The sequence below is a fragment of the Leishmania martiniquensis genome, chromosome 20, assembly GCF_017916325.1.
Source record: "Leishmania martiniquensis isolate LSCM1 chromosome 20, whole genome shotgun sequence".
Taxonomy (NCBI): domain Eukaryota; phylum Euglenozoa; class Kinetoplastea; order Trypanosomatida; family Trypanosomatidae; genus Leishmania; species Leishmania martiniquensis.
The window spans coordinates 692501-710321 of NC_090155.1; the positions used below are offsets into that span (position 1 = coordinate 692501).

The following is a 17821-nucleotide window of genomic DNA, read 5'->3' on the forward strand; positions in this document are numbered from 1 at the left end:
GACAGCACCTGTGAAGCGGAACTCAGAGGGCATGACCAGCTTGGCGAGCGCCTGCGGCATCGATACTGGGCCGATGGAGGTGTACGCCTCCGGCCCAGCAGCAGGCGCGGCGGCTGGCACAGACTCAGGAGCAGGCGCGGAGCTGGTCACCACAGGTGCCGCCGCGACGGGTGCGGGGATCTCTGGCTTCTTCGGCTCAATCGATACGACCGGGCGCTTCGGCGCATCGCCGTTCTTCGCAGTGTCGCCCGGCGCCACCGCCGTGGCGGGAGAGGCCTTCTGCTCCTTGAGCATCGCGGCCAGGTTGCGACTGGACCAAGCAGACATTCTCGTGGTGAGGCACGTAGGGGGGGGCGTAGAGAGAGACCCACACACACACACCGTCAAAGGAGGATGCAAAGGCCCTCTAAAAAGGGGTGAATGCGCTCTGCACGCGAAGCAGTCGTACGGATGAGCTTATCGAAGAGCACTGCTGAGGCGGTGGTGACCAAAGTAGAGAAATGCGTGTTGGCCAGCTGCGCTGTGGGTACCCTACCGAAGTTGCGGGGAGGGAGATGGCAGTGATTATATGCGGAGATTTGTGGCCACTTCCACAAGGTCATGCGCGAGGTGTGCGAAAGTGTGCGCAAGAACAAGAAAGAGAAAGGGAGAGCGAAGGTAGTTGGACGCGCAGAGGTAGAGGAGGATGGGGGTGGGGGGGGTTAGGGGAGGGGGAGCCCAGCCCTAAGCACGCCGCTCTCTTCTCTCTCTATAGCCACTTACACCCTTTTCCTTGCATTTCGCTCTCTTTAAGCCGTCCCTCTTTTCCCCACGAGCGGCGGGAGAGAGGGGGGAGGCTGAGCGGGCGATGACCCTTTGGCCAGATACCGACATTACGCGCGCGTGCATAGGAAAGGTGCGAAAGAAAAACACAACCGATCTTTAGCGAGAGCGTCTGCCACAGGCGCACACCCGCCAAGCTGCCTCTCTTACCGGCACGCGCACGTGCAGGCCTTTCTGCTTGCCATTCTTATGTGCAGCGATCCCCCCTTGGGATTCCGCTACACAACACAGTGGCCGTCACCGTTGGCGACAGCTTTGTCCTCGTCTTGGGCCGTGCTTTCCGCGCTCACCGGAACCGGGGGTGGTGCTGACTCGCTTGTAGAAGCATCAGCACCTTCTGGGCGACGCGTAAGCACCGTGACCATCTCCACGTGATGCGTGTGCGGGAAAAGGTCGACAGCAAACGCTGCAGTCACCTCGAACGGGGTGCCGCGATACGCTTTCGTGCTGTGCTTTGTCAGCCCAGGGCAGTCCCGCACCAACGCCGTCTGCTCACAGGAGATGTATACCACACGCCGTATCGTGTCCATACCGCGAATCCACTTGAGCACTATGCTGTTAACCCCAGCCCTGGGCGGGTCGAGGATGACGATAATGTCCCCGCGGTCCTCTGCCGGTAGGCTGGTGATCACAGAGGGGAGCATGTGCTCCACACGCCCACAATGGAACTCCGCGTTGGTGATACCGTTTTGCTGGGCATTGCGACGCGCATTCGAGACGGCTGACTCGACCAGCTCGATACCAATGACACGCTTCACGTACTTTGATAGCGCCAGCCCAATGGACCCAGTGCCGCTGCACAAGTCCAGTAGTGTCGTGTCCGTCGATAATTCAGCCACTTCAGTTACCTTTGCCAGCATCGTTTCCATGCCCGGTGTGTTGACCTGAAAGAACGCTGTCGGGCTCAGCTCGAAGCACAGCCCAGCAAGGTATTCGGTGAGAGTGGGTGTGCCATACAACACCTCATGTGGCGTGTCAGAGGGCAGGGAGCTGATTCCTGTGTGTGCATGGCACTGGAGACTCACTACGGTCGCTGTCGAGAGCCCGGTCGCTGCAATCAGCTTGGCTCGCAACTCTTCAGATGTGAAGGTCTCCACGAGACGCTGCCGCACCGCTGCCCACACGTCCGCTGTCGCGCTGGCCGCATCCACCTCTACGTCCATCATCACCTCGCCCTTTACGTTGTGGCGTACTTGCAGCTTGCGCCAGAACCCGCTGGCCTTGACCTTGTTGAAGACATCGAGGCCGCCCTTCGCGGCGTCTCTGAACTCCAGGCACACGTCCATCAGCGCTGCGGCCACCACCTTCGCGGCAGCATTCATCGTCACAATATCCTTACTGGGCAGCGTGGCGGGAAGGATGGCGGCCGTGCCCTCCACAAGGGAGCCCTCCTGAAAGCCCAATGCCGGCGTGGTGCCGTCTGCGCAGAACCCAAAGGACAGGTTGACGTGGTTACGGTAGCCCTCCGTCGCGGGGCTCTTCAAGATGCCGACAAAGCGATCTTGGAAGGTGTCGTCGCCGTACACGTAGGGGGGCATAATTGCTCGCATCACGTCGAGGCAGTGACGCTTCTTCCGGTCCAGTTGCTCCTCCATACTGAGGTGCTCATACTGCATAAGCTTACGAAGCCCTTCGCCGTAGGCGCTGTCGCGCCGGCGCTTCGCACCACCCTTGTGGGTGAGCTCCAGGTCGCGTGATGAGACAGGCACCTCTACCCACATGCGGCCACGGTGGGAGATGGTCTGCAGCACGGCGGAGGCGGCAGCGCGGTCCTCGGGGGTCTCGAAGGCCATAAAGACGTGGGCGTTCTTGGGGTTCTTGTTGATGCGGATGAGTCCCTTGAGAAGCGGCTGCGGTGGCGCCTCGCGCTGCTCCGCTGGCAGAGCTTTCGTAATGAGTCTCTTGATGGCACCTGCGGTGGAGTACGTGTCATGGGTGTTGATCTTGAGGAGATTGGCATTGCTGTGTTCGTGAAGCTGTACTGCACCGCGCCCCTCAGCGCTAAGAGGTGGTGGTGGGGCGGACATGACTAGGGCTGTATTGGGAAGAGAGGGCTGTGGGGAGTAGGGAGGACGCATGGAAGGCGGTGAGGTGCATGCACCGATATTGTGGAGGTGAGAAAGGGAGAGCTACCCAGTGAAGCGGCGCTGGGGGGCTACGCGGAGACAAATCTAACCCGTCTCACTTAGTCACTGCCCTCTCCACTTGGTCGTCTCAGCGAGGGGTGCGAAGCTTTTTGATTTGCCCATCGCTCTTCTTGTCATTGCTACGCGACAGCACACCCGCCCCCCCCCCGTACACACTCGGGCACCTCTGAGGTGCCGTATTTGCCTGAGGGGCCAACACAGAGGTGGCGCGAAGAAGGACTGAAAGAGAAGCACACACACACACGAGGGGGAGAAACATGGAAGAAGAAAGGGAGCGACTCGTGGTTGGCGTCATGACACAGTGCCTCTGCCGCGTCGACCTTCACCCTCTTCCCTAAGCCCCTTCCCCCCATACGCCCACACAAACACTGGCACGTACAGGAACGCGCTAGCGGGTGTGTGGGCAGCCACTGTGAAGAAATTGTAAACGAGCGCGAAGAGGCAGACTCTGCAGTGGGAGGAAGAGGAGGAGTCGGTGGCGCTAAGGGAAGAATGGGCAATGCGGAGAAGGAGCGACGCGAGGGAAGGACGCCCCCTTTCCGAAGTCAGCGAGCGAAGAGTCCTGTTCTCCCCACTATGCCATCTCACCGCCCGCCGTAGCCACCGTTATGTCCGCCTCGCCGCAGCCTCCACGCGGCTCTCCACAACTGAAACCAATGCGTGGATCATGAGGTCGAGCGAGTTGGCGTACTCCTCCTCCGGCACCGCAACGATAATGACGTAGTGGAATCGACCATTGGAGTTGTAGAAAGCGCGACACAGACCATGAGCAAGTGGCTGACCGGGGCCTGGCGTAAAAGTGACCTCCGCCACGGCGCTGTTCAGCTGCTTGGCGAGCATCTCACACGTGCCCTCTTCAGCTCCGGCGCCACCTGCCTGAGTGCTCGCCGCCATGCCGGCATGAAGGGCACCACCGCTGGTGCCATTGACGGCCCTCCGCATCTCGGCAGGTGACGGCAGGGGTGGGTGACCCTCGGAGAGCACCTCCAGCGAGTTGTTCACCGATGCGTTAAAGCGCTTAAGGAAGACGTGCAGAAGCCGAACGCTGTCTGCCTGCTTCACGCGCTGCTTGTATGCAAAGCAGTTGAGCGAAATGCCGTGTACTGCGGCACCAGACCCCTCCGTCGCCTCTATGGGCGGCGGAGGACTACACTGGATGGCAATGCTATTGTCGCGCAGCAGCTCCGTCACTCGCCAGCTAGAGGGAATATTGTACTGAACGTAGTAGTCCATGCGTTCGCACAAGTCCCATAGGACGTCGCCTACGGTGGAGCCGATGGCCGCGTTTGTAGAGGCGCTTCGGGTGGAGGGGGAGGCATCGCGCAGCAGGCCAGAGGCGAAGCTCATGCCTTTGCCTAATAGGCTTCGATTTGCGTCCGCTGCCTTTGCTCCGGCTCCTGTCCACCGCGCCAGCACACAGCTTCGTGGCACCTGTGCGCGCGCCTCGTCCGCCGTCCAGCGGAGCTGACTGACGGCAGTAGCAGCGGCCAATGCCCTACCAGGCACTACTGCCGAGCCGCATCGCAGAACCCGCATGGCTGCGCGCCTTTAGAGCGCACTGACGAGGTCGTGTGGAGGGGCTGCTTCACACAGAGGAGAGTCCACTTCGGGTTGTTGCGGATGCCTCACGGGTGCGTGTGTGTGCGAAGAGCGAAAGAAGAAGTGCCTCCACTCAGTGTGTCCCCCGTTTCTTCTCCGCTCTCAGTGGCGTACGCTCTTCCCAACAATGCTGCCAGCGCAACTTACCAATTCAGACCTCTCCTTGGGGAGAAGGCGGGAAGAGGCGGGGAAGGGGGACGGGGGCAGAGGAATACAGACGGTGAAGCGTCGACTTCGCGCAGTGCCACGCTGCTGTCTGGTGGTGTGCCCCCCGCCCTTACAAGGTTGACGAGATGGAGGATCGAGGCGGGGGGAAGCTGGCACGGTAGTGGATATATAGCTGGAGACGTGCGCGTGCGTTTTCGTGAGTATATGAAGATATGCGCAGCCGCACCGCTGCGCGCGTTGAGCGAAACTAGTAGGGCGGTGGGCATGCCAACATGTACGGTTGAGAGAACAAGGGGTGAGAGGAGTTGCACGTACGTTAGCGATCGAGGGGCAAAGCACGCGGACAAACGCGTGAGACGCGGCGGAGCAGAGGAAAAAAAGGAGGGCGAGGAGATGCGGGCCAGCGACAAGAGTGTGAGAGAGAGTTACTCTGCTGATCTTTTTGCCCGCGGGAAGTAGCAGCACCGGCTCGCAAGTTGCCCATGCGACGAACACCGATCCTCCGGCTTCATTTTGTGCCGTAGGCGTTCGCTAACTGAAGCGGGCAGAGGCATAGGGGCATAGTCTCCCTCACCCCTATTTTCGTCGCTGACACGAAGCGCTTTGTCACTAGAGCAGCACAAAGGCACCTCTACCCTGTGCATCACAACTGCCACGATGATGATCATCAGTCCCCACACCACAGCAGAGGCGCCGTGCGCACAACCGTAGGGAGAAGGAAAGCGAAGAGACGCACAGCAAGGGACTGCCGCCATCATCACGCCCTGTCCGAATCCTTCTGCTGACCGACTACGTCCTTCCACCGGCTGGCAACATACTTGCGCGCCTCGAAAAGAACGTAGCGTGTAATCTCTCGGCGTACGAGTAGCGGTGCATTGACGATCCTCGCATCCGCTTCTTTCAAGAAGTCCTTCAGCGCATCCTTTGCAAGCAGCGTGGAGAGCTCTGTGGGGGTCATGGACTGTGTCTCGAACGGGTCTGTACCGATCTTCGACAGGACACTCTGAAGGCGATTCTCACACACGTGGTCCAGCAGATGCTGTGCTGATTGGCGCACCTTGGAGTTGCGAATGACGCTCTCCATGTCCGGCAGCTGGGCGCCGGAGACTAGAATGGACTGCCGCCGCACCTCCTCCAACTCGTCTAAACGCGGCCCTTGGCGGCGGTCGGTCGAGATCTCCTGGAAGGCGGTACACTTGAACTTCATTATGCTGAGTCCCCTTGGGTCGAACCCCGGCTCGCCGCGACGGGAGTGCTTTACGACAAGGCCCTCTGACCAATTTCCCTTGAGGGGGTAGTCGCCCATTCCCACCAATGGCGGAATCGTCGTGACGAAATGTTCTACGTCAAACGCGGCAACTTTGCTCAACGGTCCTCGAACAATAGCCTTCGCATAGAGAAGTCCTGAAATCTTCTCGAAGATGGCCATGGCCTGGTCGTACGTCATGGTGCGGTAGTCCTCTTCCTCAGTCATCCTGTATTTGATGTCGAAGGCATAGAAGTGCAGGTCTGGGCTATACTGTGGGAAGGCGTTGTTCTGCACAGCCATAATGGCACGCGGCCTGCCGGCCACCATCACGCTCTGCCGCCGCTTCGGCACACACGGGTGGTCGTACTTGCCACCAAATAATTCACCGTTAATGATGACGGTGCTGGGTGACGTGCCGAGCTGCTCCGTGAGCAGTTCTCTTCCTTGCTGGGCATACCTCACGAGATCAGGTATCAGAATGTGATACCCAAAGAAGTGCTCCTGCGGCGGCATGATGCCGCTCCGCTTCGCGTACTGGATGACCTTTCCATGCTCTGTTGAGTAGATGCCAAAGTTGGCGCCGTGCACCTTCTCCGTGGCGATCCATTCATCGTTGAAGAGGCCAGAACTCTTCAGCGCCTCAATCCGCCTACAGTGGGCGTTTTCGATTTCGCTGTATCGCTCGAATAGTGCGTCTTTTCCCTCCGAGAAAAGAACGGAGGACTGACGCACGAGCCGCGCCATCCCGCATCGCCGGAACATCTTTGCGCACGCATACAATAACCAAGGCCGATGGCCTGATAGGCTTCGTCCTCGCAAGATTCACTTGAGGACTGTCACACACCGCCTGTCGCGAGGCCCAAGAATGCTGAGCAGATGCTTGTGAGCCCGCCAAGGATGAGCTGCCCACTCTTGTCCCCTCTTAGCGTGCTTCCCCGTGCGCGGCACGCATGAGCGAGTGCATCCGGCGTCCACAGCGAGAGAGAGTGAGAGAGAGAAAGACGGCTGTCAGAAATCGGCAATGAAGAGGGAAACATCAGCCGAAAAGGCACACACGCACGCGCGCGCAGGGCATTGGTAAAGGATGAAGGACGAGGACGAAAGGGAAGAGAGGCAGCCGTTGTCCAACTTGCCAAGGTCAGAGAAATGTGCTTGACTGTCCGACGGATCGGCTCCCGTCTGATCACCCTCAGCGCTGGCCGGGGTCGCCACCTGTGGGCCCGACAGCTGCTACGGCTGCTGCAACCGTCACACCTACCGAGCTCATCGCCGCACCACATTTCACCGTCGCTTCTTTACCCCTTCCGCCTCCTTTTTTTTTGAGAGAAGAGTGACAGGATATATCCAATAACAGACAGCACACACAAGTCGTCTGTGGCAGCGCATACCGCCCAACGCTGTCTCTGCAACGCAGAATAGGCGCTGCCCCTCTCCCCTCGGCCAACCCAAGAGCACGAGATGGAGCGAATACGCCGATGCTTGCAAAAGACATGCCCTGCGCAACACCCACAGCATCAACGCATAATTTACTCACTCAGGAAAGCGCCGGCAATCATGATGATCTACTCCGCGCGGCATCCGGCCTCACTCGAACGGTATCACCTTCTTTGGCTTAACCAGCGCTACCATGCTCGGACAGCACACGTAGACATCCGCGTCGGGGAAGTCGTTCAACAAAGCCACATGATCTGCGTAGGTGCTGAACTGTGAAGCAGCACACATGTACACAATGTCACGACGCACATTTGGCCTCCGCAGCCGGAGCTCGTGTGCGTATTTCTCAATGCTCAAGTAAGTCGGCACGGCGTTGGGGCACACAACGTCCACAGCAGAGAGCGCATGACTGCCCGACTGCCGAACAATAGTCACAATGCTGGACTCCTTTACTACGTTGAGCTCATTGCACATTTCATCTACGGCAACGGCGGGAAGCGCATCCCCATCCACGAAGGCCACCACTGCACGCGGCGTGCGCTTTGGCTTTATGCGCACACCCGCCTGCACTTCAATTGTAGCGTCTGCGTGATTCAGTACTGCTTCCACAATGCGCGCATCATTGATACCGGCCTTGGCGAGTACGTACTCAAGTGGCATATACCTGTTGTGATGCAGACGCGCGCGCTTGACGCAGAACTGCTGAATCTTCATCAATGACAGCGCATCCGTTTCAGTGGGCTTTGGAGAAGAGGACGCAGACTTCTGCGCCCCTGGCGCGTGAGCGGGCCGCACAAGCCATTGGGTCTGCAGGTGGCTGTCATTCTCCACACTCAGCAGGTCGGGAAACCTCAACACCGCCTCCTTCAGCGTCACGGCGCCGACGTCAGAAGGCGAAAACGACGGGAACTCATCCTCCACGAGCGCCTGCAGCTGAGGCCCTGAAAGCCCGGATACCGGTACACGCGAGGCGATGCGACGCATCCAGTAAAGCGCGGCGGCCGTGTCTCCCGCTTGCTGTAGGAGGGCCCGAGAGGCTGCCAACGGCATTTGCCAAACAAGAGCGATCCTTTGAAGACTCTCCACTATTTTTCTTCGCCAGCCGTCCGAGAGGCTCCACACTACCTCCACAGCTTGGGTGCGCTTCTTCCTTCCCTTTTCCTCCCCGAAGAAGCGCCTCGCCGTTCAATGACCGCTGCTCCACTCTGCACCGGCAGTGCCTCGATAGGAATGTGAACGCGCAGAGAAGTGAAAAGGGCGGAGAAGTGCGAGACATACTATCGCACACATAACTACACACATGCATGCTAGCGAATGCGCATACAGAGAGCACGTGGCAACCAAAGCGAGACCTGGAGCTGAAAGCAACGATTCTGTGCAGAGCAGGTTCCGTCCTACCCTACCCCTTCCCCCACCTATTGTGCTTGTGGGCGGAGGCACGCTGCATAGCGTGGGAGAGAGGGCGAGGACGATCACATCGCATGGGAGATTTGCCTCCTCTTTTGCTGCCGGGGCCGCATGCCAACGGTGACCTCTGCGAGCACTGCCCACACCGGAGCTGTGCAGAAGTGTTTGTGTGTGTACATGTGCGTAACAACTTACCATACCCTCTTCATGCGATCCGAAAAAAACGAAGACGCGGCTTTGCCAAATATGCACACAAAGAAACGGTGGCGGCGATGAAACACACACACGCACGCACAGACACACACACACACACAGAGAAGACATTTGCTGCCGGCCAGAAGCTGCACGACATCCACTGAGGTAAGGAGCGGAGCAAATGGGGTTTTTCTTTTTTTGTTTACAACGTACAGATACTCGCAGAAAAGAGAGAGAGAGAGGCTATGTACAGCATAAGAGTGTTAAGCGGACAACGGGCACACTACCATAGGCGATGCCCTCTAAACGTAGCAGTGTCATAAAGAGAAGAACGCTAAGGGATTGAGTGATGAAGCGCCCGCCCGGGCCGCATGCACCGCCACATCAGCAGCAGCCGTCAATCATCGCTAAATGGCAATGATGGCCTCATACGACTTCAACAAGGAAAACACCCCTTTCCATCTTGTGCGCGCACACACGCCCATCGTACAAACGTACGCTGCAGCAAGACCGGAGGAGCGCGACGCTAGCGCAAAAAGACGGTGAGAAGGTGCCAACAAAAAGGGAGTTGCTCACCTCTCCCCTCTCCCCACATCTCTATCTGCGCCTCCTTCGAAGCAGTGGCCGCGCGCAGAAAAAACCAATCGAGCGCTGCGACACTATGCGAGAAGTGATTGATGACAGTGAGGGGGGGGTAGAAGGGGAATAAAACAAGAGCTCCAATACCGCTGCGCAACTCATGAGAACGGCAGTGATGACCGCTAGAGGGAAACCGACGACAGCGACAAGAGCGAGAAGGTGCCAAAGAGGGCAATCTATATGAATATATATGAATTGCCTTCATTTGCGCTGCACCGGGCCCCGCCAACGTCGCCGTTACCCTTCGCCAGCACATGGTGAATTTTACCGCGCGCTATCATCACCACAGAGGGGATACTTTATTCGTGTAAACACAGAAGGGAACCGCATCGTCAGAAAGACATTGAATAAGCGATACGTCCCGGTGCGTGTTCACCACCACTCGCGACACCACTACCGTTCCCCCAGACCCCCCGAGGGCGTTCGGACCCAAATGGTCGCACACACACATACACACACGACTGCGGAGAAGCGGGAGAGCAGAGGATGAGGGAGAGAGGCCTCCGCGCTTGCACGCCGCTGCAGTTGAGGGATACCACAGCAGAGAAGCAGAGTGAGCGTCTAGAAGCTTTTCGGTGAAAGGGGAGGGGAGGGGGTCAAAGGGGCCAAGAGAGGCTGAGGCTGAGGCGGGGGAGCACAGCCGTACCGCGCTGTTGACCCCAACCGGCGCCAGAAACTAAAGAAGTTCCCTTGCAGCACAGAGGCGGGGCGTAGGCAGGAGTGGGAGCGAACGTAAGATCGGTGGAGGCATAGGAGGAAGGCTGAAACTCAGTGAAGCGGTCTCTGTTTCCTCTTCGAACGCATCTGCCCCCCCTCCCCCCATCACCACGACCACCACCGCGGGTGCGCCGGCACAATAGATGCGCATGCAGCCACGCATCCCCCGCCCCCGTGGCGCCACAGGCGAATCCGCGTGCTCAGAGACGATCCGCCTGTCGTGGTGCACGGGGGCCGTGCGCCCAGCACGCGCTTCCTGTCCCTGTCCCGTCTTCAGATGTGTGCTGCGCGATCGCTGCTAGACGGACCTGCGTCGGCTACACGCCGTCACTCAGGCGGGCCGCGCCCAGGGCCCTGCTCGAGCGCACGGGCAGTGGCGCCTGTGGTCCCGGTAGCAGGGCGGGTGGCCTGGGTGCATGCCGGATGAGCTCATGGTCGATGTCGGGCAGCCGCAGGTCAGGGCCCTCGGAGACCCCGCGCCCCGCCGGTCTGCCGGCCCTCGGCCCGAGTCGCCCCGGACCGTCGGCATTCGGCATCGCGGAGACACTTCACGTGAGGGTCGGGCGGACTCGGCGGTCGCCTCATACCGCTCGCCGCGCCCGCGCCTCATCAGCCCCATCCGGTCCGACGTGGCAGACGCCGCATCACTCGCGCGCTCGTGCACTTTGGGCCCGACGGGTCTGAGTCGCCGCGCGCCTTTCTCGCCTCTCACGCGTGCCCAGCGCACCTCTGAGCGCACTGCTCGGGCACGATACGCCATGCCGGCCGCGCTCGGCAGCGCTCGCGCAGGAACGTACAGGGGGCGGTTTCGGGACGCCGTTGCCGTCTGGGGTGCTCCCGGCCCTCCTCCGCCACCTCAGCGCATGCCGCGGCAGGTCGGGCGCTGCTCCACGTCTGCAGCGGCAGGGGGTCCGCGCATAGACGTGCGCCTGCGCTCGCACAGCCCACCGTCTGGACCTGAGGGCACACAGCAAGGGGAGGCAGTGATAGACACCCGACGGGGGCGAGGCCGATGCAACGCAAGCCAGACGTCTGCGACCACATCGCTCCGTGGAAGGAGGTGCGCTCTGAGCGTCGAGCGAGCCGAGAATCTCGCATGGCATACCGGGCGCCGTCGTAGCCAAGGCAGGCGGGTCTGCATGTGCGGGTGGGTGGAGCGGGAGGCAAGGGGGGGGATGGAGTGCCGGATGTCGCGCTGACTGCTGCTGGTGCATCTTCACCAGCGGGCGGGAGTCTTACGCTCTCTTGCACTCGGGCATCCGCCGCTTTGTCGCCCTGCCGGTGTATGCAGAGCGCCATGCGACTGACCGGCATGCCTGCTCATGATCGAGGGGCACCGGAGGTGTGTGTGCAGGGGGATGTGAGGACGCTGCAGGGCTGCACTCGCCCGCCGAGGCTAGAAAGATGGGACTCTTTGATGCGTGCGTCGGAGAGAGGGCGGCGGCGCGTGAGGCATCCTCTCGAGGGCAGCTTCCAATCACATCAGTTCTTGGCCTCCAGAGCGGGCGATAGGCGACATCACCGGTGGGGGCGACGCCCCCAGAGGCTCTAGCGACGAGCCCCGCTAAGAAAGTTGGCCGCATCTGTGAGTGCCACCTTGCAGTTGTGCATGCGCGGTGATGCTGCGGCGGTCGGGGCCAGCGCGGCACTCCGAGGCTCGCATGCCTGCGCCTCACTGTCGCTGCGCGGCGCAGTTTCCCGTTTCTGCTGCGAGATTAGCGTGATTCGGGCCCCGCCGGCGCCGTGCCGTGCCGAGGCGTCTTTCACCGCCTGCGTACGCCGAGTGTCTGACAGGGAGCCGATCGAGCTCAAGCAGCCTCGCCCTGGCGGGGTCGTCGCTTCGTGCGCGCCCGCCTAAGAGGGTCGTCGCCGCAGAGCCAGGCCACACCACGGCTGCGACCTCGTCCTTCGCAGCACGAAGAGGGCTGTACACACCCCTACGCATGCCCTACGGAATGAGCGCGAAGATGCCACCGCTCCGCTCCCTTTCCGCCCGCTGCGCCAGCGTACCCAATGCATGAGAGACAAGGTACCTTACAGGCCCTGTGCGTGCGTGTATGAGCAAGGGCGAGGAGCGGCAGCAGCGACGAGCGTCTCGTGCAGGTCACAAGCCTCTGCGGCGCAGCGCCCGCCCAGAGCGGTCCGCTGGCACTGAGAGTCGGCAGCCGTGCCTGTGGGCAGGCTGCACGGCGCACAAGGATTTTCCACGCCGAATGGGTACGGACCGCCCTTCCTTGACGGTACCCACGCGCTGAGGTGACGGGGCGCATGTGGGGGTGGGGGGCGACGAGGAGCAAATACGAGCGCTCAGGAATGCGACGTGGAGGCACACGCGTGCTCGACTTTGGTGTACTCTTTTTGCATCATGAGGGACGCGACGACGAGCACATGGTGCTTCACTCCCACCTCCATGCCCGACTCGTTGAGGCGGAACTTTGAGCGATAGTTGTGATTATTGGCGTTGCCTAAACCCTTCACCCCTACACCTAGCCAGCACAGGCAGCCAGGCACCACTGCCTGGTACTCCGAGAAGTCAGCCACTCCCAGAAGAGGAGTAGGCAGCTCATGGTAGTTGTCTTCACCAACCAGGCGTACCGCCGCAGCCTTTGCTACTTCGTACGCCTTCGGGTCGTTGTACGTCACGATGTTGGGCTCCAGCCAGCTCAGCTTGTATTGGGCGCCGTGCGCCTTTGTGATGCCGGCGATGATCTCCTCCATTATCTGAGGCACGCAGGCCTGAGTCTCTCGGTCGAGACAGCGCAGCGTTCCGCGCATGTGCACGGAGTCCGGAATCACGTTGTAGCTCCCTCTCCCGCCTTCAAATGTGGTGATGCTCAGCACAGGAGCCTTCAGTGCACTCACGCGGCGCGATACAACGGATTGGAGGCTCGCTACCACCTCGGAGGCAGTGAGAATCGGGTCGACGCACAGCTCCGGCTGCGAGGCGTGGCCGCCAGCGCCACGGATCACAATGTCAAAGTCGTTGCACGCACCATAGAGGGTGCCCTGCCGCGTAGCGATGGTGCCAACGGGAAACTCCGCAGCAACGTGCAGCCCAAAGATCATGGACACGCCATCTAGCACGCCAAGGCCCACCAGCTGCTTCGCGCCGCTCGGGATCACCTCCTCGGCGTGCTGGAAAATAAAGCGAACAGTTCCACGGATGCGGTCGCGCATCTGGCACAGCACCTTCACTGCACCAAGCAGCATTGCCGTGTGCGCGTCGTGACCGCACGCGTGCATCACGCCTGGCCGCTTCGAGCTGAAGGGCTCGCCACTCTCCTCCTGCAGCGGCAGCGCATCCATGTCGGCGCGTAAGGCGTACATGGGGCCCTCGCCAGCGCCACCCCGTAGGTCCGCCACGACGCTGTTCGGCGTCAGCCGGCGAATGTCCAGCGGTGCGGGCATGCTGCTGAGTATGTCCGCCACGTAGTCGGCGGTGGGCTGTTCCTCATAGGCGACGTATGGATTCTCGTGGATGTGGCGGCGCCACTGCACAACTTCAGGCTGCACTGCCGTGATGAGCGTTTGGACAAAGGACATTGATGAGGGTGTGACAGGGCTGAAGCTCTTATGGAGAGAATAGGGGCCAGAGAGGAGAGTAATGTGTTGAGACGTAGTCGACGAGGCCAAACGGCAGCTGCGGAAATTATGAGCGACATAGGACCAAGACACTGCAGTCAGGTTGCTTTGCTCGCTGGTAGAGCGCAGCAGGCGGGAAAAGATGAGGCAGTCGCTTCCATACGGCTCGTATTCCCTTCATAAGCATACGAGCCTTTGGCTTTACTGTCAGAAAACGACAACTTCTACGGGGAAGTGATGGCTCAAGACATGGTAAGCGCTGCAGCGTCTGCGTCGATGAGGACTGCTGAGGAGCACTCCCTGTGCTTTGACTGGTTTTCGGCTCGCATGTGTGCGCTTTGCGTCTTGCAGCCGCTGTCTCCTGCTTCTGTGAGATGTGTGTGCGGGGCCTGCCAAGGGTGTGGTGCAGCGCCCCGAAGAGAAGAGGAAAAGGAAAAGAGGCAGAGGCGCTACAACAATTAAATGCAAGACGTTCCGTCAATGATCTTTTCCGCCCGCCTAAACTTGGTCTGTCTCCCTCTGTGTATGTGTGGAACGGAGTGGGGACTTGAAGAGAGGCAAACAAACACTGAAGTGGGTACTCATGCCCACGGTGCCCGTGGAGAGAAAAGAAAAAAGGGGGGAGGGGGAGAAGTCGGTTGTGAAGTGCCGGGAGGGAAGGAGACAAGCCTGGCAAACACGCAACGTGAGAGAACGGTAATAAATATCTGTGTACAACAAGAGCAGTCGCATCTTCTGTGGGTACAAAGGCACTCGAGTGGTGCTCATGGCGGCCTTGATGTGCGTGTGGTTGGGGGAGGATGATAGGAGGGGAGTCGATGAAACAAGCGAAGGAAGTGAACACTCACCGACAAACGCGTACTCGCGATTGTGAAAAGTGCAAGAGGAGGATGAATAGCGGACATTCATCTAGTATGGTATCTTGGAAACTGAAGCAGCGGTGTGAAACCTGACGCCCGCTGGAAAACGGCTGTAGCAGCGACGCTCTCCTCATTCCACTCGCAAGCCGCGCATAGAGGACTGAGCGCCATGGCAAGTACATACTTAGGTAAGGGTTATGAGTCCATCAGCAGGCGACGAACGACACTCACGTGAAACATGATTCCGTGCGCAAGCGCGTCCTCGTTGACCCGGAACATGGCGTTGTGCGCCGGTGCAGCCTTCGAAGCGCCACACGGATTCGCACCGAGAAGAACGTAGCACCCTGGAATCATTGCCTGGTACTCCGAGAAGTCCTCCACACCAAAACTGGGGTTTTCGCGCACATGGTAGTTCTCCTCCCCTACGGCATCGTGACAAGCCTGTAATGCGACATCGTACGCCTTCGGGTCGTTGTACGTCACGATGTTGGGCTCCAGCCAGCTCAGCTTGTATTGGGCGCCGTGCGCCTTTGTGATGCCGGCGATGATCTCCTCCATTATCTGAGGCACGCAGGCCTGAGTCTCTCGGTCGAGACAGCGCAGCGTTCCGCGCATGTGCACGGAGTCCGGAATCACGTTGTAGCTCCCTCTCCCGCCTTCAAATGTGGTGATGCTCAGCACAGGAGCCTTCAGTGCACTCACGCGGCGCGATACAACGGATTGGAGGCTCGCTACCACCTCGGAGGCAGTGAGAATCGGGTCGACGCACAGCTCCGGCTGCGAGGCGTGGCCGCCAGCGCCACGGATCACAATGTCAAAGTCGTTGCACGCACCATAGAGGGTGCCCTGCCGCGTAGCGATGGTGCCAACGGGAAACTCCGCAGCAACGTGCAGCCCAAAGATCATGGACACGCCATCTAGCACGCCAAGGCCCACCAGCTGCTTCGCGCCGCTCGGGATCACCTCCTCGGCGTGCTGGAAAATAAAGCGAACAGTTCCACGGATGCGGTCGCGCATCTGGCACAGCACCTTCACTGCACCAAGCAGCATTGCCGTGTGCGCGTCGTGACCGCACGCGTGCATCACGCCTGGCCGCTTCGAGCTGAAGGGCTCGCCACTCTCCTCCTGCAGCGGCAGCGCATCCATGTCGGCGCGTAAGGCGTACATGGGGCCCTCGCCAGCGCCACCCCGTAGGTCCGCCACGACGCTGTTCGGCGTCAGCCGGCGAATGTCCAGCGGTGCGGGCATGCTGCTGAGTATGTCCGCCACGTAGTCGGCGGTGGGCTGTTCCTCATAGGCGACGTATGGATTCTCGTGGATGTGGCGGCGCCACTGCACAACTTCAGGCTGCACTGCCGTGATGAGACCGCTCAGAAAGGACGTCATGACTGTCTTGCAGGTGGCAAGGCAGGGCTCGGATGGGGTGAAGAAAGAGAGGCAGAGAATCTACTTGCTCAGTGCACGTGCGAATCTGGGGAAAGGAGGAGAAAAAGCGAGGCGACAGAAGTCACAACGGGTGATGTAGGGGGTAACAATGGCGACGGGTGCGCTCTGTATATGTAAGCAGAGCATGGCATGTCCTAGTCTGTGTGTAAGCCTCAAGTCGGAAGCTGGTAGGGCACACAGCAGGCATAAAAGGCGCACTCGCTTAGATACTGGGTACGCACCTATGGCATATACCACGCGGCGATAGATGAGCATGCGCAACTCCCTGTTCCCAAAAATTTGGTGAGCGCCCACAGAAGTGCAGATATCCGGAGAAGTTCAGTGCTTCATCTGATGCTTCGACTTGTGTGCTATGGAAAGAACACGCGTTACGTCCCACTTTACCCACCGCCTTGTCGCAGGACCCATCGCAGTTACCAAAGCAGCCGTAGAGGCGCGGTACAGCAGCGCGCCGGGTTCGTCAGCTGAGTACCACTCCGACCTCAAGCGTTGCCTGCCCCCGCTTCGCAGCTCGCCTCAGGCCTCTTTCCATCAGCTGCCCGTGGGGGCCGGGCGGGACCTGCTTAGGCCACATTGGCACTCTCCCTCTCATGCAGGCGGCACAAGCGCGCTCACCGTCGCCGGTTGCACCGACGCGACGCTGTCCAGCACCTGGCGACCGACACCAGTAGTGACCCGTTGCCCTGACTTCTCCGCATTGTGGGCACTTGGTCCTGCCACCGGCCGAAGTGGCCCGACAGTCGGAAGGACAGAGAGGAAGGGCTGGTGGGCTTCCCCACCGATAGGGTATCGAGTCCCTGACGCGCCACACCCTGCGGTGTGGCTCTCCGTCTTCAAGGCCAGAACACAGAGCGAACGTTCCATCACAAGAGGAAGAGCTTCCTCAATTTGTGTAGGCTTGCACGCAACTTACATGGAAGCCAAAAGGGCTTTTATGCTGAACGGGAGGCCACAAAAGATTGGGTCATAGTCCGTGTATTGCCGCGCGCGTACTCTCTAGATCCAACGAAGGAGCAAGGGCAATCGCACAGAGTAGCAGGGCGAAGACGGAAGGAGTTGGGAGGGGAGGGGAGGATCTATATGCACGAACAGAGGTGTGAACGGCGCTACGTTCAAATACCACAAACGAATAATCGTGACGGAAGAAGAGAGACAAAACCACACAGCCACAATTACAAACGCACGCTCAGCCGCAAGACATTACGGTCAATCCTCAATGGTGACTAATTCACCAATGATGCCCCCAAAAAGCGAGATGCTGACCAATGAGCTCGCACAGCCAAAGCGATTCCTAACGCATCATCGTCTCGCTCGAGGCCTCCACGAATAGTCGCAAGCCTCCATTTAAGGCTCCGTGGAAGGGGGAAAAAGATATACATAAGCGAATGGAGTTCGAGCCCGACGGCAGGCGTATCGGCTTCGTCCGGAACGAGAGAAGAGTTTGCCAGAGCAGAAGCAAAACGGAAAGATGGATCGGAACCGAAGGCGCTGCAAAGTACAGAATAACGGGGAACAGTAGGGCATCCGGGGAGCGGAGGACGCACTGATGCCCGTGC

General features: G+C 59.8%; 4 protein-coding genes across 4 annotated transcripts in view; all 4 read right to left on the reverse strand.

The window, feature by feature from the left end:
- The window catches only part of LSCM1_06501 (uncharacterized protein), a gene marked incomplete at both ends in the record, with an annotated part of 876 nt that extends 549 nt beyond the window's left edge, over positions 1-327 (reverse strand). Inside the window, one exon of the mRNA XM_067323925.1 lies at positions 1-327. This exon is cut by the window's left edge and continues 549 nt beyond it. Coding sequence (XP_067179239.1) covers positions 1-327 — 327 coding nt within the window.
- A 713-nt stretch (positions 328-1040) lies between these two features.
- LSCM1_06502 (uncharacterized protein) lies at positions 1041-2849 on the reverse strand (the record flags this gene model as incomplete). Its single annotated transcript, XM_067323926.1, has 1 exon — positions 1041-2849. The coding sequence occupies one exon, from the start codon at positions 2847-2849 to the stop codon at positions 1041-1043; it is 1809 nt and encodes a 602-aa protein (XP_067179240.1).
- Positions 2850-3575: 726 nt separating this feature from the next.
- On the reverse strand, positions 3576-4505 carry LSCM1_06503 (uncharacterized protein; the record flags this gene model as incomplete). Its single annotated transcript, XM_067323927.1, has 1 exon — positions 3576-4505. One exon carries the CDS (start codon positions 4503-4505, stop codon positions 3576-3578), a length of 930 nt encoding a protein of 309 aa, XP_067179241.1.
- A 988-nt stretch (positions 4506-5493) lies between these two features.
- On the reverse strand, positions 5494-6747 carry LSCM1_06504 (uncharacterized protein; the record flags this gene model as incomplete). The annotated part of the gene is made up of 1 exon (XM_067323928.1): positions 5494-6747. One exon carries the CDS (start codon positions 6745-6747, stop codon positions 5494-5496), a length of 1254 nt encoding a protein of 417 aa, XP_067179242.1.
- Between the last annotated feature and the right edge of the window lie 11074 nt (positions 6748-17821).